At 38.2% G+C, this 22,481-nt stretch overlaps 1 protein-coding gene and 1 pseudogene across 1 annotated transcript; both read right to left on the minus strand.

The window, feature by feature from the left end:
* Positions 1 to 1,817: 1,817 nt before the first annotated feature.
* Positions 1,818 to 4,583, minus strand: LOC131785608 (tetratricopeptide repeat protein 28-like; annotated as a pseudogene).
* A 5-nt stretch (positions 4,584 to 4,588) lies between these two features.
* LOC131776912 (tetratricopeptide repeat protein 28-like) lies at positions 4,589 to 6,248 on the minus strand. Its single transcript, XM_066166575.1, has 2 exons — positions 4,672 to 6,248; positions 4,589 to 4,622 (listed from the first exon to the last, which is right to left on the minus strand). Exons 1-2 carry the CDS (start codon positions 6,246 to 6,248, stop codon positions 4,589 to 4,591), a joined length of 1,611 nt encoding a protein of 536 aa, XP_066022672.1.
* Positions 6,249 to 22,481: the final 16,233 nt, after the last annotated feature.

Here is a 22,481-nt window from a genome sequence, read left to right on the forward strand (position 1 = left end):
TATCAGGTAGAAGCTGCTATCTTGATCTAACACCAAGTTCTCATAACTAATTTACAGGGAAATGTGTAGCAGCCAGAGGGGAGAATTAACAATCAGATCATGGGAGTTAAAGGGCTAAAAAAACTTAGGCAAAATAAATGCAGGTACTAAAAACAAAGTTTCTTTCTAACAGAAAGCCCGAGTGAACGCAAATACGCGTCTAGTTTTCTTTACAAATAGAAAACATCAGCAACACAAATTGTCTCTCCTCAACCCACCCACCCAACAAAAATAACTCTTGCACGCATAGCATACCTATGTTTTGGTCTCGTCACGCAACGCCCTCTTTCCAACGGAGGAGAGAGGGCGTTGCGTGACGAGGCTGAACAATGGCTGCGAAGGAGACTACAGTGTGCGTGAAACCAATGCAGCTTAGGGACAATAAACCAATGTGTGCGTTTATTTCAGATAAATGGGAAGTTTTTTTTTCCTCCATCTCTCTCCATTAACCCTTTCCACCCTAACATCAGTAAGTATATTCTCCATAATTTTTTCTATACGTTTCCTCTGGTATTGACAAGGAGAAATTTTTGAACAATCAAGAGCTTCATTGGTTGGTAATCATTTCCTTTATTTTCGTGGCCTTAATGTGTGATTCAGGGATTTATTGTAAGGAGAAATTAGATGCTGGTCACTCCAAGCGGTTAAAGGGGTAAGGTAAAGTAAGTATATTTTTCTCTATAATTAATACAACAGACAATACAACCAGAAATACTTATGTTTCAGTTTATTTCAGATAAATTGGAAGGGTTGTTTTACTCTCTTAAGTAAAGTAATGCTATATTTTCGTTCTTTTTAAGGTTAAGGCTCTTTTTCTTTTACAAAAATGAAAACATCAGTTACACAGTGTCCCACCTCAACTCACCCATTTAAAGAAGTAACTCTTGCATGCATTGCATGCCTATGATTTTACTGTTTGTCTCATCAGTGTCATGCGCACTGTTTCTTTACTTCTTCTTATTGACTTTTACTTCAATGTTTCATGCAATAAATGTTCCTTTTCTTTCCAATCTGACGTTTTTGTTAATGTCCAGTTCACCGTTTCTTCTTTTTACTTTGTTGCGATTATTTTGCGCACGGTTTTTTTCATTTCTATGTTTGGTAGTTTTGTTTAGTTGTATCTTGCGCATAGCTCGTTCTCTTGTCTCCTCCGATTAAATATTTCGTTAGAATCTTGCACAATGCTTGTTTCGTCTCTGTTTTGTTTCCAAGTTAACATCTACCTCACTGTTTGTTCTAATTTATATTTGTTTCCTACGGTAGAACCTAGCCCTCTGTTCTTTTCCTTAACCCTTTAACTCCCATCAGTGACCAAGACATAATTTCTCCTTACAATATCAACACAGAATCAAGCAGACAAGTAAGGAGAATAAAGAAGAAATCTCAATTAGGGGACTACAAGTTGATCCAATACTAAATTCTCCAATTTGAAATCATAAGTATTTTATGACAGACAGTAGGGAGAATTACTAATGAGATCTTGGGAGTTAAAGAGTTAATTCTGGCTGATTGTCACGTTCATATCCTACAAACTGTTTGCACTCTTCTGTTTGGCGTTAGTATCTCGCGCAATGTTTTCTCCTAATTTTATCTCAATAATTCGCTCACCGTTTCTCTTCTTCTCTATTTGTTAATACGTTTTTTTAGTATATTGTACTCTGTTTGTTCCCTTCCCCATTTAACTTTTACGTTATTATGTAACGCCCTGTTCCCAACACTGTTTGATTTTTGCGTTAATTCTCAACCATTGTTCTCTTCTCTGTCTGATTTTTACGTAATTATCTTGTCTTTTCTATTTGATTGTTCAGTATCTTGGCACTTTTTGTTCCCTCTTCTGTTAGTTTATCAGTTATGTTATCATCTCCTGCACCTGAGAACAGTTATTATCACTCTTAAATGATCACGCGTACATTCAACGGGAGAATTGAAAACAGGATCGTTGTTAATGATTTAAATCAAGGATTAGTTTTGAGTTTTGACGACACTTGCTAACATTCTCACATTTTATACATTCAGCTAATTTCCTGCGTTCAGTTTTCGCATCTCAATATATTGTAGTTCCCTGTTGAAAGTTTTCTTAATAGATCAAACGGCTTAATTGCAGGTTTCATTGTCGCTGGCTTTTGATTAAGCCCTGCCTACAAAAGCACGCAAAATCTACTACTTGACTAAAAAAAAATCAAAATTTTTACGCAAAGTAATAATTTCCCGCGTTCAGTTTTCGCATCTCAATATATTGTAGTTCCCTATTGAAAGTTTTCTTCATAGATCAAACGGCTTAATTGCAGGTTTCATTGTCGCTGGCTTTTGATTAAGCCCTGCCTACAAAAGCGCGCAAAATCTACTACTTGACTTGAAAAAAAAACCTAAAAACTTAAAACTTAAAAAACTAAAAATGTCTACGCAAAGTAATACCAGTGTCCATTGAAAGACAATGTACAGGAAGAAGAATCTTTATGCAGGATCAATGGTCACTCTGTTTCTTCTCCGCCTCGTTGTTGTCCTCCTCGAGTTCTTCTTTCCTAAAAAAAAGATAAATTTGTCAATATTTTCAACAATGAAACGGATTTCCAATAAAAGAAATTACTTTCATCCTCAAAGTCGTTGGCTCTGATTATTCAAACTTGTCGAACATACCATGCTTGATACGAAAGTGACTTTAAGGTCGTCAATTAATTGTTATTTTTGTTGATTTTTTACAGATAAAGCGAACTTTTTCAGCTTCTTAGGTTACCTCCCTCGTCATAGCGTCCAGCATTGTCTTGACCTTGATTAATTATTTCTGATTATATTGAATACAGAAGAATAGCTAATTCAAGCCAATTTTAGAAAGCCTTCCGTGAAAATCTTCTAGCTCCGAGAACTAGTTAAAATCAACTTCTCTTTTTTGGCATTTTATGGATGAAAAACAAAGACTAAAAGAAAACGAAAAACAAAAGAACACAAGTTGATAAAGTGAACAAGTCAAGTGTACTAATCGGTTTATCGTACAAAATTGCTCATTATGATCAGACTTACCCTTTTGCAATAAAATCAATTGTCACGTTATCCCCCATCAGCACGAACGAGGCCCATTGGCGAGGTTTGGGGAAGCCATTACTTCTCAACCATTGAACAGCCTGGTGAAGAGATTCACTGGCACTTTCTCCACGAACAAGGTGTTTATAGAAATGTTTCATGAGCCTCTCCGTTGCTTTGTCTTCTACAGCCCACGATGCTACCAACACTGAACGTGCACCGGATGCTAAGAATGCTCGAGCGATTCCAATAACTCCTTCCTTTTTAATCAATCCACGCCCACTGTGACAACAGCTAAGTACTACCAGTTTAGCTCGCACTTGAACTCCTTCAATGTCGGGCATTGTCAGGAGGTAGTCTTCCTCTTTTGGAATACTGTTAACAGTACGTTGAGGAGAGAGGGCAATCTCTCCTCTCTCGGGATTTCCATGTGCGGCAAGATGTATGAGACTCACTGAAGTTATTGCTTCAAGAACCGCCTGCTTTGTTGCGCGACTTCCTAACAAAGGTCGAACGCCCAGCAGTTCACCCACCAACTCTGCTTCCTTACTTGCACAGAACAATGGTATAATGTCTTTGGGACATCCATTGTAATGCACTGTGCCAACCGTAGGATCACCCACAACCAGCGCACCGGTTTGACTGTGATAGTCTGTTGGACATTCCTGAATGAGTCGGAGAGTCGTCAATGAAGGAACGATGCGTATTCTGTACTTCTCCGATAAATATCTTCCGGCTGGTTCATCACGTAAGGCAGCAAATGGGACTCGGTGCGCGAAACGATCCGGTACAATGATGATTTCGGGCTCTGTAAGTAAATCTGCCACAGGTGCAACGATCCATTCGTAGCACAAATGATGACTTCTTCCGATATCTTTGGTTTTGTCACCTCGCAAATTTGCTTGGCTCTCTTCATGAAGAGATGTCGTCACGTTGTCATCCAGCGATCGGTCTTCGCAGTTCGCTGTGGGTAAAACACCAAAGCAGGCGGCGCTCTTTTTGAAAACTCCTTCCACTTCGCAAACTTGCTCAGCAATAAGAGTCTCTAGTTTCACTTCGTCTGTTTTTCGAAAGCAAACGTCTCCATTTGCTTTCAATACCCAGAGAAGAACTTGCCTATCTGTATACGAAATGTACAAAAAAACAGAGTTACTTTCTCTTTTCACGATGTTTTCAATTCCGAACCATGATTGTGGATCGGCTGAGATATGGCTTTCCACGGAGTACTTGTCTGCCATGAATTCTGAGAGGACTCTTGCTCGTCCCAGCTCCTCAACATAGAGAGCATCTCCAAACTTTCCAGTACCACAAAGGAAGTCAGTGAGTAACTTGTAGGGAAAAGTACCGTGTTCCTCTAACAGAGAGATTTGAAATCCACTGTTTCCCCTCAGGAGAATTCTGATTTGTTCATATTTTCCAATACATCGAAGAAGATATTCCATTGCCTCCACACCCTCTGACTGCGATATCTTTAACTCTGTAATTCCGAGAAGGCTAAGAAACTCATTCATTTTGTCTCCAATTTGGCAGCTTATGGAACAAGCTTTCTGTAAATAATCTGCTGCCTTACCATATTCACCAAGTGATTGAAATACAAATCCAAGGCTTTGGTACAGTTCTGTTACGACATTTCTATCGCCACATTCTCTGCTGATGGTAAGCGCCTTCTCACAATGTTCTTTTGCTTTCTGACTGTCATTCACAGAAGCAAAGACACGTGCCAAACCTACAGTAGCTATGGCTTCAAGTTCTCTGTCACTACGTGTAATACCGACGCCGACCGCTTTCTCTAAATGTTCTTTAGCTTGCAGATTTCTATTAAGCTTCCTGTAAAGATATCCAAGAGTCGAGTATGCGAAGCCTTCTCCATAACTGTCGCCAGTTTCTATTGCGATGGCAAGTGCTTTTTCGAAATATTCTTTAGCCTTCTGATATTCGCCAACGGAATAAAACACACATCCGAGGTGCCTGTATGCTGTTCCTTCTCCACCTCTGTCGCCCATTTCTATTGCGATGGCTAGTGCTTTCTCTTGATATTCTTTAGCCTTCTGATATTCGCCAAGGGAATCAAACACACATCCGAGGCTCAGGTATGACATTTCCTCTCCACATCTGTCGCCAATTTCTATTGCGATGGCAAGTGCTTTCTCGTGATATTCTTTAGCCTTCTGATATTCGCCAAGGGAATAAAACACACGTCCGAGGTTGTCGTATGATGATTTTTCTTCATTTCTGTTGCCAATTTCTATTGCGATGGCGAGTGCTTTCTCGTGATATTCTTTAGCCTTCTGATATTCGCCAAGGGAATGAAACACATTTCCGAGGCTCCCGTATGTTATTCCTTCTCCATATCTGTCGCCAATTTCTATAAAGATGGCAAGTGCTTTCTCTTGATATTCTTTAGCCTTCTCATATTCGCCAAGAGAATGAAACACACTTCCGAGGTTCCCGTATGCTGCTCCTTCTCCATTTCTGTCGCCAATTTCTATTGCGATGGCAAGTGCTTTCTCGTAATAGTCTTTAGCCTTCTGATATTCGCTAAGGGAACTAAACACACATCCGAGGTTCAGGCGTGTTTTTCCTTCTACATATCTGTCGCCATATTCCACTGCGATGGCAAGTGCTTTATCGAGATATTCTTTAGCCTTCTGATATTCGCTAAGGAGAACAAACAAAGCTCCGAAATTCCCGTATGTTCTTCCTTCTCCATTTCTGTCGCCAATTTCTATTGCAATGGCAAGTGCTTTCTCGTGATATTCTTTAGCCTTCTGATACTCACTGAGTTCAGCACAGACACATCCAAGTCCAAGATGAACCACTACTTCTTCTCTTTTGTGACCAATTGTTTTCCAGATGTTGAGTGCGCCTTTATAGAGTTGCTTTGCCTCTGGAAACCGGCTTTGTGCTACATATTTTTCTCCCAGTTTTGTAGTTAGTATCCCAGCATGAATAAATGTGCCAAGAATTTTGTTTGTATGTCTTTCCGCATCTGTGTACCCAGAGATCGCGTAGTACGCATTGAATAGCACATCGGAGATATCAAGGTGACTACCAGAGTACAGGTTTTGAAGTAGAATTACACATTCATTACATAACTCAGTCGCTTGTAGGCCACGATCAGTGTTCAGAAGAAATATGACGACATTTAAACCTATCTGGACTGATTTTAGGATTTCTGCAGCGTCACTCATAACGGCTCTCTCCTGTTTGTTGTCGTATGAAAGAATCAACAAAAAAAGGAAGCTTAGAAAAAGTAACACTGAAAAATGTTCGAGTTTCTAAGCTGTTTTTAAGGAATTTGTGATTGTCTTCCTTTTTCACAAATGTCTAAGTGCAACATTCCTTTTTCATTCTTTTTTCAAACCAGTCACAAGTGTATCTTCTGGGTTCAAATTACAATAATCGTAGAGCAGATTTGGATATAGCTATCAAAGAAGTTTCACCAGTGGAATAGCGGTTAATTTACCAATCGAGTTATATTTGCATTCCCGTGAAAGTGTTTACACGTGACGCGTGAAGGAGGCTAAAATTAATATGTGGAGCGTGAATTTTACAGAAAGGCGAGCGTGATTCGTAAATTTATGAAGCAATGTTGGGCGTGATTTGCCTCCTGATATATGCGTGACCCGTCAATTTCTTCTTTCATTTCGTGAAAACATCAGGATTTCCCAGAAAGCTTGTACATAAAAAGAGACATTTGAAGGTTTCCCTTTCCTAAACGTGACGCGGGAACTTTTTATGAGAGATGTCCATCTACAATCGGAGATATAGATGTCCATCTAGGACATGTCCATCTGCAATTGCTCTGACGAAGGGCTAACGCTCGAAACGTCAGCCTTTTTACTCTTTACGGTGGCCAATTTACGTTTTAACTCAGTTGTTAACACCTAATTACCTGCTATAGATCTAGTTTCGTTGCGTGGTGGACAAATTTGATGGACATAAAACCAACAAAAAAAAATTACATTCTACCATTAAACAAAGTATGCAACTATTGTCCAATAGAGATCAAGCCGGTATGTCAGTCTTAGAAACTCGCCTCATTAATTTGAGATGAAGAAATTAAAACATGTAAGTGTTATCAATGATTAATCACCCATCAATTACTTTGAAAAAAACAATTTTTTGATTTTGATACAGCATTAATTTGTTTTTCAGACGAAGGAAAATCTTTCTATTTCATTCGTGTTACTTCAGTAGCTCATGTACCAACTCCTCTCAATTTTTTGTTTCGTAAAATAATAGCGGAGCTCGCAGAGCGTAGCCCCATAATTATACAAAATAGTAGTAACCCATCAAGCCGAAGAAATTTGGTTGTACGACCGTACGACCGTAAGACCGTATAAGGTGCTACTTTTAACATGCGTGGTCAACTGTACTGCGGGCACGCCAACGCCACGGCTTTGTCCAGTAGTCCAGTGGTCAGTGCACTAGGCTCCGAGTCAGAAGACCCGGGTTCTACTCCTGGCCAGGGAAATGCGTTGTGCCCTTGAGACGTGCGCGAAAAAAAATGCGAGCTCCGCTTTTAGGCTTGGCTAAGTCTGTGTATTAAAGTTATTCATGGAAATTGAAACTAAGGAAGCCTTAGGTGAAGGAAAATTTGTTTCTTAAGTTTCCCAGAAGATTCATCAAATAACACACGGGAGCTTCCTAGTTTTAATCATCACACAAGTGATGAACACGTAGTTTCTCCTTACAATATCAATACACCATACAGCAATGGTGAGAGTAAACAGACTCATCATTCAGAGTAACAAGTTTCAATCCAAAACATGTTAATGCATAATTTTTTTGAAATGAATTTTCAGCCGCTCACCTTTGAAAACGAAAACTTCCCTGAATAGTTAGAAGACCAAAATCGCGAAACTGATTCGAACTTTCTCTGCAAATCAAGGAAGAATGCAAAACAGCTAGTATTAGATTGAATAGGAAAATTATTGCTGAAAAGTAATCATTGTAAACCTAATAAGGATGGAACTTACATTACAGCTTGCCTATAAGATATCTCAAAAAATATTTGAGCTCACATATCATTGATAAGAGTTTGGTGGTTTTAATTTCTCTTTCCTCGATTTTTAAAACGGCTTCAAGTTATAGAAGTGACGATCATGTTGCATCTCTTTCCAATATCAACATATTATTCAGTAAACAAGCGGCGAGAAAACTTATCAGCTGAGGGTTTTTTCTTAATACAACATTAACGTCTCCCTACTGACTAACAAGGTAATGTGAGGGAGTTCTAAGGAAGAATTGCTGATGAGATCATAAATTCAAAAGGTTAACTTAACCTTTTGAATTTATGATCTCATCAGCAATTCTTCCTGATGATGCAAACCTCAAATACTTTGCAATCAAATCAAAACTTGATTCGACTTTGGAAGTCGAAAAACCCAGTGTTAAAGATTGAGTTCGATTTGTATAGATTAGAAGAACAAAAGCTTTTTAGGAACCTGAAAATCAATCGCTCATTCATCTTCTCCATAAATTAAGCGCTCAGGGTTCAAACAGACTATATTTCCCCGGCTTGAATTAATTTGAAATTTAGCATAATGCGTGATTTGTAATTACTCTGCGTTACAACTGACACTGTGACAAAACATTAAGCTTCTAAGGAAGGGCCCAGGAAACAACCATTAGACGATCCGGGACAAACGGAGTAGGATTTTATGACAAGAGGATTCTCTGCTCATGTGACTGAGCATTTTCAGGTGAAAAATCAAAACAATTCAATTTCGAATGGCCTTATTTTACCCAAATTTTGTACATTGGAAACGCTAACAACGGTTACCATCTTTCTAAATTCTGAAAACTTTTTTTGCGCTAAGAATAAATTGACCCCCGCCGCGTAAAAACGCAAAGTGAACATCGTGTTCATGCCATCTCATGACGTTTTGGGCACAGATCGGGCATGTCTGTTTCATTAAAATTAAAAAACAAGCATTTTTGATTGTTATCCAACTTCTGGATAGGTATAAAAGAAATGAACTAGATCCAACACGTCAGATGTAGTACTGATGTTAATGCGTCAGTATTTTTATGCAGGGAATTCGAAGAAAATTTTGAAAAAAAAGGGAATCTATTAACGCTTTCCCAGCAAAACAGAGATGAATGACAATCTGACAAGAATGAAACAAAAGTAACACCTTCATCGGTTTAAAACTAAAAATCGGTTAGAATAAAACCTCTCAAAACAGGACCACGTCCCGTAATTTAAATAAAAACCATGGCAACTTCCATGTTAGTTTTTTTTTTAAATGACTTTCAGATTTAACAATCATGATTTTCCCGTTCATCCATCGTGTGTCTGCTTTTATTCTTTCCACTCCCGACTCAAGAGCTTAAGAATTGTTTAACCTGTAATTTCTCCCTACAGCATTCACTATATTCTTCAGCCATCCGTTTTGGAGGAATAAAGAAACTTACTCAGCTGGATGGTGTCAAATTGACGCAACACTTCATTCCCTAAAAATATTTACTGTGATATTTGGTAACATTTGCAAAGAGACTCCAGTAAGATGGAAATTGAAAGGCCTGAAATTGCGTTCATCGTTTTATTTCGCAGAAACTCATGATCAGTTTTTAAGTCAATTGTTTTACAAAATAAATCTTTTTGCCACAATCTAGATTATTTCGAGGTTTCAGTCCTCTGCCTTTGCAAATATCCAGTGCAAAACCATTTCAGTTTTGCAAAGGCGGGAAATTGTGTTCATAAATTTATTATTTTACTACTAACCTTTTACACAAGAAGCTTGTCTTGTTTGATATTCCTAGTCGTATGGGAGTATATGACTGATGAAACCAAAAGTAAAGAAACTGAAATAACAGTTTCTCTGCAAAACAAGATAAATGCAAAATAGTATTTTTAAGAAAGTCGTAAAAAAACTTCTGTAAAATAGAAGTAAAATAGGCAATAAAAAAATTGATGAACCGAATGAGGAAAAACGGTTACCCAACATAAAAGATTGAAATTCGATTGTAGATAAAAAAGAGCCGCTTAGGAACCTGAAATCAATTCGCCTCATCATCTTCGCCATAAAATTTAAGCGCACAAGGGTTTAATTATCACACAAACTAGATTTCCCGGCGCCTGTGAAGTTATTTGAAATTCAGCAATACTGTTGCAGCTTTTTATATACTCTGCGTCACAACCGACGCTTCAGAAATGCTTGGACCTACTTTAAGAACGAGCCCGGGTCCAAACGGAGATTTCATCTCGAAGAGAAATTTCTGCTCATGCGATGAACCCTTGTCATGATTTAAAAAACTTCGAATGGCCTTATTTTACTCAATATTTTACATTGGGAACAATAACAACGGTTACCGAGCTGTCTGATCTGGAAAACTTGTTTTGCCGAAGATAACTGACCCCGCGCAATAAAACGCAATGTGTACATCGTGTCACAGTTTGTACACTTCTCATGACGTTTGTCGGGCACAGATTAGGCATGTCTATTTGATTAAATTCATCGCAAACGGATTGATTGTTATCCAACTTCTGGAATCGGTTATGAATGAAACGAAAGTTGACTCAACATGGCCAGAAGGAACCATGTTAATGCATTCGAGATTTTTTAGCCAATGGAGTGCTACGAAAATTTTGAAAAAAAAAGAGGGAATTTATTAAAGAACGACATCCTTCTACGGCAGTTCATGTTGAGTGTAAAAATATGTGATTTCAATATCATGATGGTCTATGTAATAGCAGCTCTGATTACAGAGGCGTTTAAATATGAAAATTGGGAAAAATTGACGAGGAGTCACAATTAAACATTTCAGTACATTGTTAACACATCAAAATATCGTACTTACCTCGACGCTAACACTGAACGCTTTACTGCTTTGTATAGTGAAACGGTCCAATTTAGAATTAGAATCAGCCCTGTATCTATTTCAAAGGTTTATAGGCGCATGGTGAATCTCAGCCACCCCCTGAGGGTCTGAGAGTCGAGTATGCATGTACCGTTTGCACTTATGTCCCTCTCATTGTAATATGGTCCTCTGACGTAATGTTACAGTGGACCCATCTATCCTGTAGATCTATTGAGCCGACCACGCCCGGTTTGGAAAAGGTTAAGAGAGTCCGTTGTAGTTATGTCTTCAAGCAAAGTATTCTTTCAAGGGGGTCGGGATAAGTGGAAAATTTGATCAGTATTTTCCGGTAACTGATCTCAGGAAAACATGTTGTTGGCATAATCATTGCGAACCGGGCCATTGACCTCTCACATTATTTTCTTTGAAGAAAGAAATGGGTGTGATCGCATCGTTGTTAGAGCCTAATCGTGAAGAACAACTTGCTACGTAAATAAAAAAGCGACTTTCGACCAAAGGATGCGTTATTGTTCACGCTTTATTGGCAGTCTTGCTTTATTAATGTCTTCATTGTTCGACTTGTGACTCCATTGCCAACATTTACACACAAGCTAAGACAAAAGCACATTGTGGCGTCATATCACAATTGTTTTATTTTCTTAAATAGTTGAAAATCGTAGATTATGGTTCGTCGGCATGAAATAATATATTTTTGACGCTTCGCTGATCTGCCGGAGGTGAGATCGACTGAGAGGTCAAAGTTGTGATAATTGTCTGCATCACGAACTCTTCCTTCAGTCACAGAAGTTTGGCCTTCGGTTGTTTATTTTGAATATTATAGATTTTTGCTGTATCGCCTGAGCCATCAAGTAGTTGATTGTGATGTGATTTTATTGCGGTTCCGCTGATTTTAGTGTTCTTTTTACTCGGACTTTCCGAAGGTAACGCCCGAGGTTCAAATTCGGCTTCGTTTTTTTTTTTTTTTCGTTTCAGTCACAAAACGCGGTTCCTCTACAGCGCATGCGTGAAGTGTAAGCGCATGCGTAAAATGAAACTTAGAGAGCATGGTTTAAAGCAATGGCTGCCCTCGTGGACAATTCTTTGCTTGATGTACGTGAAAGAATTCGATGGCTATTACGCCCAATACACAAACAAAGTCACACACCGTTCGCGGTAGACCCACACTAAAACTTGTGGAGCGTTTTGGGAACGGGTCGGTCCGCAAATTTACGAGAGATCAATTTTACGATCGATCCTTTACGAGTGAACCTTTCATTGAGAAATATCAAGCGAAACCTGCTATATCAAACGAGTTATCTCATATTATGTTTACATGTAGCAACCGTGTATTTAGACGTGATCGAGAACCCAGTAGAATACCAGAAGCTACTCTGAAACGTCTCAGAAGAAAGGGCAGAAAACTGAAGGAGTTTGTTTATGAGCGTATTCGTCCAAGCATACCGAAGTCCTCTTGGCTACGTCGTTATGTGAAGGTTAGAAGAGTTACAAAGAATGATTGTAAGCTTAATACAAAGAGGGTAAGATTAAATAAGTTTCAAAAAATGATAAGAAGTATTTTTGGAATTGTTCTGTAAGGGTATATCAAAGGATAATTAAATTAAGTATAAAGCAAGTAGGTACTTATCAATGTTTTCTGTAATAGACCCATGTGTCTTTCTAAGAGTCAGACACACGCATCAAACTATTGTTAATTTCAACTGAGTTCAGATATAGAGAAAAACCTTGGTCCTATTCCAATGTACATTGATCCTAGCAAAACTATATTGCACCACATAGCCAAGCTAATGAATTGGTATTTGGACAGAATTCAGGACAACTATGTGTTACAATGAGTTTATGCTCTTTGATTTACAATAACAAACAAGGAATCAATTCTGCTAATGATCTCGTGTCAATAATGAATATCGGAAATCAGTTGTATTCAAGTTTGTCTCAGTTAACCAGACAATCATTTTTAATGCAGACAGAATTACCCACACTTTTAAAAGTGTTCAAGACTGACTATGAACTTCAATACAGTGAGAGCTACACTGATACTATTCATCAAGAAGCTACAGTAGAAGGATGTCAGTTCGGTACCTCCTTAAATAGAGTCTTTCAATCACTTATATCCAAAAATTTCAACAATTTTGTCTTGACAATAGGATGTACTGCAGTTGCTATCTATTGTAAAGGTAATGTGGGCTTGAATATATTCGATTCTCGTGCAACAGATAGAAGCCATCCTCAAGGTAAATGTGTGCTGCTTGAAGTATCATCACTGAATAGCTTAGTACATTATTTCAGAGTATACATAATGATGATATATTTGAATTGAAAGGGGTTAACATTAATAAAGTTCAAAATAGTACCCTTTTTCAGAGTCATGCTTGTGAAACCAGACAGTTCAATGTGAGTTGTGCTGTGGCTGTTTATTCACTCTGCTACTCTGTAATAAAATCATGTAGTTATTGGAATTCAAACGCCTTATCTGATGTTATTCAGTATGGCAAAAGATTATACGAAAATTCATCTTTGAACAAGTATTTACCATTAGATGATTTGCCAAAAACTGTTGATGTTTGTAGAACTGAAGTAAGTTTAGATCTTAAAAGTGATTACAGTGATGGAATATTGTCTGATTCAGTTGACAGCAAATCACTTCTCAAAAATCTTGTAAGAAATAATAGTGAATGCACAGGGTTTTTGATGTGGTTTTCGACAAGCTCAAGGTTACTTCCCTTCATGGGTGTCCTTCGGGAAAAAATTCGTTTGCACGCTAGTTTCACTAAAATCTTAGCAAACTATATATCAGAAGAAGCTTCATGAATGCAGTTTACGACTTAAAGCAACCTTTCTTTGAAGGAAGTGTCAGGATCTCGTAAGGCGTGAAACGACGGAAGGGTCTTCTATTGAATTATCGGGTATGGGATGCTGCAGCACGAGCCAATTGGCTGCACAGTCTTATTTATAAGGTGTCAGTCAACAAAAGTGTAGTGATATTCTGATTGGTTGTATAGAGCAGGAGTTAACTGTTGTATTCCAGCACTGTTAATTTCCAGCCCCACACCACTGTTCTCAGTTTCTCAGCAGGGTTTACTGTTGTATTCCAGCACTGTTAATTTCCAGCCCCACGCAACTGTTCTGAGATTACTAGCAAGGAATAAATATTATTTTCCAGTACTTACTTGTATTTTCAGTTGCATACTGTTTTTCCACATTTCCTAATAAATTAACCTATATTTAGTGGACACTTCTATATCACAGACACTGGGGGAGGTTCTCAGAGGGGTTACCTTTGATATTTTTATAATTATAGAAGTAATAGCTTTCACTGCAATTTAAAGTGATTTAATTTTTGAAATACAGTTAACTTCTCCACTAATCACACAACACCTGTGCAAAGCATGTCAATTATAAATAACAAATATGGAGAGTTGCAAATTACTTTCAGTACTTTATAGTGCAAGCAATGTGTTCCTTATTATCAATTTTCTAGTGTTTTCTTTCCATTTACAGACTCAAGAGGCTGCAATAAAACAACAAATTCAAACAATTTTACCTTAAATATACTTAAAGCAAGAAACCACAAGACTAAACAACAAGTGTAGAAACTTAGACATACTTAGGCTAAAACTCTGATTCAAAAATAAAAAATTACCACTCCACAAAAAAAAATTGTATCACTGTCTTTGATACCATCCTGTTACTCTACTATTTTTTTTTTACTTTTCTTTGCTTTTAATTTGTAAACACATATCATGCTTCTTCTCAATGGGGAGAGTTTTCAAGAAAACCTAAATAGTGAAAGAGTATTGGCAAGAAAGATAACCAATTAGCAGTGGTATCGAATTAGAGCTTGGAGCAATTAACTGACCTGAATGACTGCTACACCCCATCCTTTTTCCCCAGGTCTATGTGAAATAGATTTTGAGCACAGAATGTAATACCTCACCAAACATCTGCTTGGATGACTCACTTTAAAGTGTGCATGATTATCATCTCTTGCTTAGATAGCACACTTCACTTTAATGTTTTTATTACTACACATATGGGGGCGTTGGTAAGATTGTGGAAGGAGGGACAATGTTTGAGCAGCTGGGAGGGACCAAAATGACTGTGTGGCAGCCATTTATTCCCACTTGGATGGCAAAGTCTGGGGAACCTTTCCCTGGAAATTTAAAAGTTTGGATGTCCAAAAGGGTCCATTTTAGGTCACTATTTCCCAAGTTGGTTAAAAATTATAGCTGCTACGAGGGAGAGCATTGACACTGAATTAATGAATAGAGTAGCTTCTACATAACTAACTAGTATATAAACATTATCCATAGCAATGTTGTCTCTGTGATGATGTCTGTGTCATCTTGCTTAATTTTTACTTTTTCCTTGCTCAAAAAATGAAATTGTATTGAGGATGACATTAGATTTTGGGGTACGGTGCTGTGATTTCTAACACAGTATCTTTAATGCAATTACTGATGGCAGAGGAGTTAATTAGTACTTCAATGATAAATGTAGAGCACAGCAATCAATGAAACGATCAATGTCTAACCATGAACTAGCTCTTTGTCAGTGACAAGTTCACAAAATTAATATTGGTGAAGGTTACTTCATACAATATTTACTGTAAACTGCCATACCGAAAAACATGGCGACTAGTACATTCAACCAGAACTCTTTGCACAAGAAAATCCTGGAACCACTCATAAAAACAAGCAGTAAAGGTCTGAAAAATTTAAACTTTGCAGACATAATGTTGTTGTTTTGTGAAATGTTGCTTTCTACAAGTGGCTTAGCCTAAGAGTAATGGTAAAATGTAAAGGTGCCATCTTTGTCTGTGAGTGGATTGAATCTATTGGGTGATCACCAGGAAAAATAGTAATATTGATGAAAATAAAATGAGGGTTTAGTATAGGTATGCTATGGTTTAGTACAGGTATGCTGTGGTTTAGTATAGGTATGCTGTGGTTTAGTATAGGTATGCTGTGGTTTAGTTTTATCCTCAATTTAATTCTTTAAATCTGGCACTAATTATCAGTACCAGACATTGGACAGACCTCTCGCTGGCTCAATCAAACCCCATACGTTTGCGCGGGCAAAGAAGGATTCGTGACCAAATGCCAATGATGAGGTCTCGACCAAACAACGGCTGCGAAGGTGACTACAATGAGTGTTGCATCAGTGCAGCTTATTATTATAGACCGAAAAAACCTGTGCCTGAGTTTACTTCGGATAAATTGAAAGTTTTTTTAATTTGCTCTCTATTGAAGGATATTTTTGTTAGAATCTTTTGAATAGTAATCATTTTTTTCTTGTACAAAAATGTGAACGTCAGTTACTTAGTGGCTTATGTTAATTAACCAACCATCAAAACAAAATGCTTGCATGTATTGCATGCCTATGTTTACACACTTCGTGGTCAAGAGCAGAAGAATCTCGTTTTACTGCGTCGTCTGACGAAACGCTTGATGCGATAAACGATCTGTTAGCCTGCAGGCTTGCCCTCATAAGTGCTATAGCGGACGTGAATGAGACGTATATTGATCCAATATATTTGCTTCAACTCTTGAAAATTAACTTGTAATTTCCTATGCATTATAATATCAATGCATTTATAATGTCCAACAAACATACAGAAAAAGACCAAGCTTTTTAGACATAGTGTTCTATTGATAAACGCTAAGTTCTCTCAACTGAATTAAGTGGCTATAAGGGAGAATTTCTCATTTGATCTTGAGAGTTTAAGAGTTAAGTTTGGCTCTCGATGAATTTTACGACTAACTTTGGCCTTACGAACAACAAAAAAAGTTATGCTATTTTTAATTCGGAATTTATGCTTGTGTTTGCTGCTTGTTCCCTCCTTTTCAGAGAAAATCAAGTCAGAAACCTTATTCATTGATGTCTACTATAAGCTGCCACGAATCTCCCATAGCTCATCAGTAGAGCGTCCGAACACAGGCAGACCACACTATGTGTTCGTGGTTAATAATTGTCGACATGAGACAAACAAAATCTATGAGGGTAATGAATAAAGCTCTCAAAATTACCTATCTAAATTACATCTCGGTTTGAAGATCTCAGTTAAGTTAATGGAATGTTAATCGACGTATTTGTGATATATCTTAGCCTTCATGGGCCGTTTGAAGCGTCTTTTTACGAAATTACTTTTGGCCGGAGGCCGTTAATGGAAAAAAAGTGCCGATGTAGGGGTGGGGTGGGGTGTGGTGGGCCCATAAGAATATTATAGAACCTAAAGGGTGGCTCAGGCATGTTCTATTGCCACACAACCAAAATCCTCCGTACCCCTCCTCCCTCCCAGGCGATGACGACCGTCCCTGAATATTTCCCTTTTTACCGGCATGCGCAGTCTTGTTCAATGTCACCGGTGGACTTTGAGCTTCTGGAGTCATTGAATGCTCTGTCAACGTTAACACCCTCGCAAGGCCAATGTGACAGGGCAAAGAATTTATTTGAAATAAAGGACGGTGCGAATGTTTTTTGAAAGCTTTGTCCAGAAAATTATCTGGGTTCCATGTGAGATATCGCTTTAAAAGAAAACCTTACGAGCCACGGGCGGATCACCCTTCGAGTGTGTTGACAAATATAAAACACCAAGGGAAATCGGAGAAATCTGTGGAAATTATGGATGGAACGCTGACTGAATTATAAAGTTTAAACGCATCTTGGTCTGAAATTCTCGTCAAAGGAAATATCCCCTGCAACCGTCGACAAACGAAGTCTGAAGACAAAATACGTTCACAAGCAAGTTATGAACAAAAGTAAAAAAAAAGCTTGATTTTAGGGGGGGTGGGGGGGCCACTGGGGGGTGGGGGGGGGCCACTGCCGTTTATCTGTTTCGGCACGTTTTCGTTGCATTCCCTATTCAAATAAGTTTTTTCTCTTTTGTTTTGATATGGAGCGAGAATGTTAGGATAAAAGAACTTGGACCGAAAGCAGATTGAGGCCAGAATGGCTGAAACTTCCTCGACCCAGTCCCCATTTGTGATGGCATCCTTTACTTCCGAGCTCGTGCGGCCGCTAGAGCTGGGAAAGCAGACTGAGGTGATTCCCTACTTGCGCACGTAATCTGGCGAATAAGCGCGTGCATTCCGAAAACAGGTTTTTTTTTCAATTGATGGACGAGGTTAAGATGTACTTTGGTCTTTGGCTCTTGAACGATCACGGTAACTTACAGTTCTTATTGTATAATTTTGGTGTACAAATTATCCCCTTAAATTGGAGAAATTGAAAAAAAAATCGAAGGAAAAAAAAAGAGAACAAATAGTGTTCACGAAGCCCGTTACTCGATGATGCAAATAATAACCTTGACAGTAACGACTCGAGGAACGTTTTGAGTCGATGCCGTTTAAAATTCCGTGATTTCTAGTCAAAATACATATCAAATTGTTTCATACGCTCGAGACTTTCTACCTATTAAGATATTTTTATTGCTACTTTGAAAACCTTTGCTTCCAGCAACAGCAAAATTTGCCGTTAACTGATGAAATAACGCGCGTGATCGGCAGTGCCAGTTCAGGCATAACCTGGGTAAGTTTGGCCCATTATATATCTTAAGCAAGCACTGTGACTTATCTTTTTTATTGCATTTTTCGAAACAGATATGTTAAGGAACCTTTAAGGAAAGTCTAAAAGTAATTGTTCGATAACTTTTTTTTTTTTTTCCTGATTAATCACCTTAAAGAGAAAATAAACTCCACGTGGTTTAGTTCCCATAGGGATTATGCGAGTTTTTTGGACACACTAAAGTCAATCTTTGACTGAGATTAAGTTTCATAATTTATGTCACGAGTCGAAAACACCTGCTTGCAAACACTGCAAATAACATGTCACTCGCATCAAACCCCACGCATTAAATTTTGACGGCTCGTTTACAAACACTTTGCAAAGTTCATCACATCAGTTGCGATGAACATCAATCCCTGCATCACACAAATATTTCAGAATTAATTTAGATCCGTGTTGTTATAAAATCAATTTACTTCACTAAAATCGAAGCAGCCGCAAGTGGCTCGATTTTTTTTTTCATGCACTCCATGTATGCCAGGTTGCAGTGTTCTGAACATTCGGTGAAAAACGTGACCAAGTCTCGTCTCCACCAAAAGAACACGTGTTCATAGCGTTGCGTGGCTTCTCTCTGAAGGAAGTATTGTTCGCTGTACAAACAGCGGTGACACTTGTCTAGAAAATCTCGTTGATATAGAATTTATTTCCTCTTGAGTCACTCCCGCTGTCCATTAAAAAGGTGTCCTTACTAAATTATGTACACATCCTGTTCTTCAATGTTCGTATAATGAAATATTTTTCAAGGAAAAATGTGCTATTTCTGTCCACCTGAGTCTGTCCAAAGACTTTTTTTCTCTTTTATTTACTAAATGCTCTTGCAATATGAATAAAAAAATTAAAAAAAAAAAAATATATATATATATATATATACCGGACGAAAGAAAGCTATGGAAAAAACCATTCTTTTGCTCACTACATGCTCTTGCAATATTAATAAAAATGTATATACAATTCCAATGAAGTGAAAATACAGTCTCTATCGTCATTTATATGATAGGTTGAACTATACACGCAATTTGATTGGTTCTTACCAGTGATCTATCGGAGAGCAGACGTATAAATGACCTTTTCATAACAACATGTCTTTTTATCGTGTAAATCGAATAGACTCAAAGGCAGATGGCCTCGATTTTTCTCGTTCTTGCGAGTCCAATCCGCTTTGTTCCTGCCTAAGAAACTCTGTGGGATAGTAGTGCGGGCTCATTTCCGAACATCAATCTATTAACCTGAAAAGCTCCATTGTGTTTCTACGGGTTTCTTGCAGCTTGAGATGCCAAGAAAGCCAGCGTGAAAGCTCTCATTGAACTTGCTAGGCCGAAGCTAGGCCGCGAGAGACTAAGGAGAGGTGGTCGGACGATACATCAAATAGTAAACTGGTACCGAGATCCTTCGGAACGCACCTTAACATTCTGCTACCAATACTTCATCGGATCAGGAAAAAGTTTTACTCACAATATATGACTAATTATCTAAGGTAACAAAAGTTACGAAGAAGCGAAAACTAAGCTTAGCAAAAAATGAAAGCCACGAACAAAAAACAACTACGTAATAACTTGTTCGCAATTTGTAATCATTGTGTTCGTTTTTCTAAGACGCTACACTCAGTCTCTTTGACAAGAGGAGTTGAACGAGGTGGGTTTATTCAACAATGTTTTCTACCAGCAGGTTTTGCTTCACAAACCTTTACCCTTACATACACCGCTTTGTGCACCGGCTAAGCCAACTGCGGTTGATACACCAGAGAAAATTTTAGGCAGAAAGGAAACTCCTTTTTCAAACCTGCCATATGAAAATAATTTTTTTTGCACAAAAATAATCGAAAACGCTTTCTTTAAACTCTTGAAATAATGATCAATTTCACCGCAGAACATACAAGGCGGTACCGGAAGTGATATTAATCCAAAAAATATGTTGGTTATTCAGTTCAGTTAAAAAATCTTAATGAACCAAGGCCCTTAATAACGAAGTGTCAGGTTCCCGTGCCTGGTCAAAGTTTGATAAACAAGAACTCGTGGTTTCACGTGACATCGTAAAGATTAAACAGAAGGACAACAGAGGAAAAAAACAAACAGCATTATACATTCTTTGGATTAACAGTAATAATTATATTTCTTTTTGTAATTCTTGATGATAAGACTGAGGTACATCTTGTAAAGCATAGGTATCTAAGCTCGAAGGGGGTGAAATAAGGAGTCAAACGGCAAATGATAGGTTTATTTTATTTCTCCTATTGACTTTTTAAGTTGAATACCTTTAGCGTGATGCAGTTACGATCAAGCCTTCTAGAAGACCACAAGGGCATACCGGAAATAGAATAAAAGACGACAAATTTTGCTAATCGAGGCGGTGGAAACTTTTTGTATTCCTTTAAAAATCAACAATTATTATTTCTCTCGTAATTTTTTAGGAAACGGAACAGCGAAGGACTTTGAACGCCAAAATATGATTTTTTTTAGAAGCAATTGATTGTTGAGGAGTTGTTGCCGTAGCAATAGAGGTATGAAAAATATTGCGTGTGTTGTCTCAAGTTTCCTATAATAACAGGATTCATTAAAATCCAGTCGTGAAATAATTCCTTCACATTGTCTATATTACTTAAGATATGAGCAAAGGTCGAAGATTGGCAGATTGATTACTTGTAAGTGTTGAGCACATCACGCACTTTTTTATTGAAGCGCGATTAATGGAAAGGAGGGAGTACCCGTAAGTAACTGGAAGGAATAAGTGGGGGGGGGAGGGGAGGGACTGGTCATTTATTGGGCGAGGGGAGATCTGGCTTAGATCGATTTGAAGGGAGGAGGCGCTAATGACAAGGGGTAACAGGATTTCCGTGTACTAGGTGGAGCCAGAGGCGATCTGCGCATTTCCTTCTGCCATTTGGAGGCATGCCAAGATGTTACATCTAAGATCCATTTTTTTTTATCACTTTTGCGTAACGAAGCAGAAGGTCGAACACAAACAAACGTAAAAACCAGGACTTCTCTCCCCCGCCCTTCCCCCCCCCGCCCTTCCCCCCACCGCCCTTCCCCCCCGCCCTTCCCCGCCCCCAAAGCTTATACCCTGAGGCCTAACGGCAGAGCGCTGCTTTTTCATCGTGCCGTCTGACTCATTTTGTTCTGAGAAAAAAATTAATTATAAAAGGTTATCCCTTGCTGATTTAAATTACATGTAACCATTTAAATGTATTTTCGATTAGCTAGCCTGATGTCTCAGCAAAATATCCAATTGTCCTTCGAATTCTTAGTATTTTAAGGGATCAATATCAGTATCTGGCCAACTGCCCACTTACCCCTCCCCTAACTCAACAACAGTCAATTGACAACAACTTAAGGTTAATGTTAGGTTAGGGGAGGGGTCGGTGGGCAGTTGCCCAGACACTGATATTGATTCATTTTAAGTAAGTAATTGTAATTTTTCTCAAATTGGTTCAAGTATGATACCATTGTTCTTAGACAGGTCTTGTTAAACAAATGAAAGAACTGTAACGGCCATAATTTTGTTATAAAACTCTTTACTTTTGTAACGACTTTAAATAGTATTAGGCCAGTCGAAAATTCGAAGCGAATTTCTACAGCTGAATAAGAGATGACCTGTTGCCAATCTTTCCGACAGCGACAAAATTGACTGTAAAGAAAGATAATTGAGATTTTTCCACCCATATTCGAAGGCTGCGTTTCACTAAATTTCGAAGCTATCCGGTTTTTATTAAGCTCAGGATATTGGCACGAATTCATGCTTTATTTCTTCTGAGTATCGTGTTTAACATCCAACACCTAAATTTCCGTTCTTGGTCGTCTGGAGCCACAATCTAACACGACCCATCCAGACAAGAATGGCGCGCATCATTTCAACAGACTGCTATCTAAATAGATTCCACATTTGAATAGACCTGCTTTCGGTTTCATATGCTTATTAGTTACTTAGCTACAGGAAATCATTTAATAAAATAGCGGTGCTTTGATTCGACTACTTAATTCCGCGGATCTTTTGCAACGCTTAAAAGTAATCAGTTGGGTTTTAATGAAATTTAA

This window comes from Pocillopora verrucosa, chromosome 5 (assembly GCF_036669915.1).
Source record: "Pocillopora verrucosa isolate sample1 chromosome 5, ASM3666991v2, whole genome shotgun sequence".
NCBI classification, from domain to species: Eukaryota; Metazoa; Cnidaria; class Anthozoa; order Scleractinia; family Pocilloporidae; genus Pocillopora; species Pocillopora verrucosa.

What these genes read in the sequence shown, in the direction of transcription:
- LOC131776912 (XM_066166575.1), bottom strand. Translation starts at nt 6,248, where the DNA reads ATGAGTGACGCTGCAGAAATCCTAAAATCAGTCCAGATAGGTTTAAAT. An exon ending in AGAAATGTCGTAACAGAACT is followed by an intron (nt 4,623 to 4,671) that starts GTACCAAAGCCT and finishes GAATATGGTAAG; the next exon opens with GCAGCAGATTATTTACAGAA.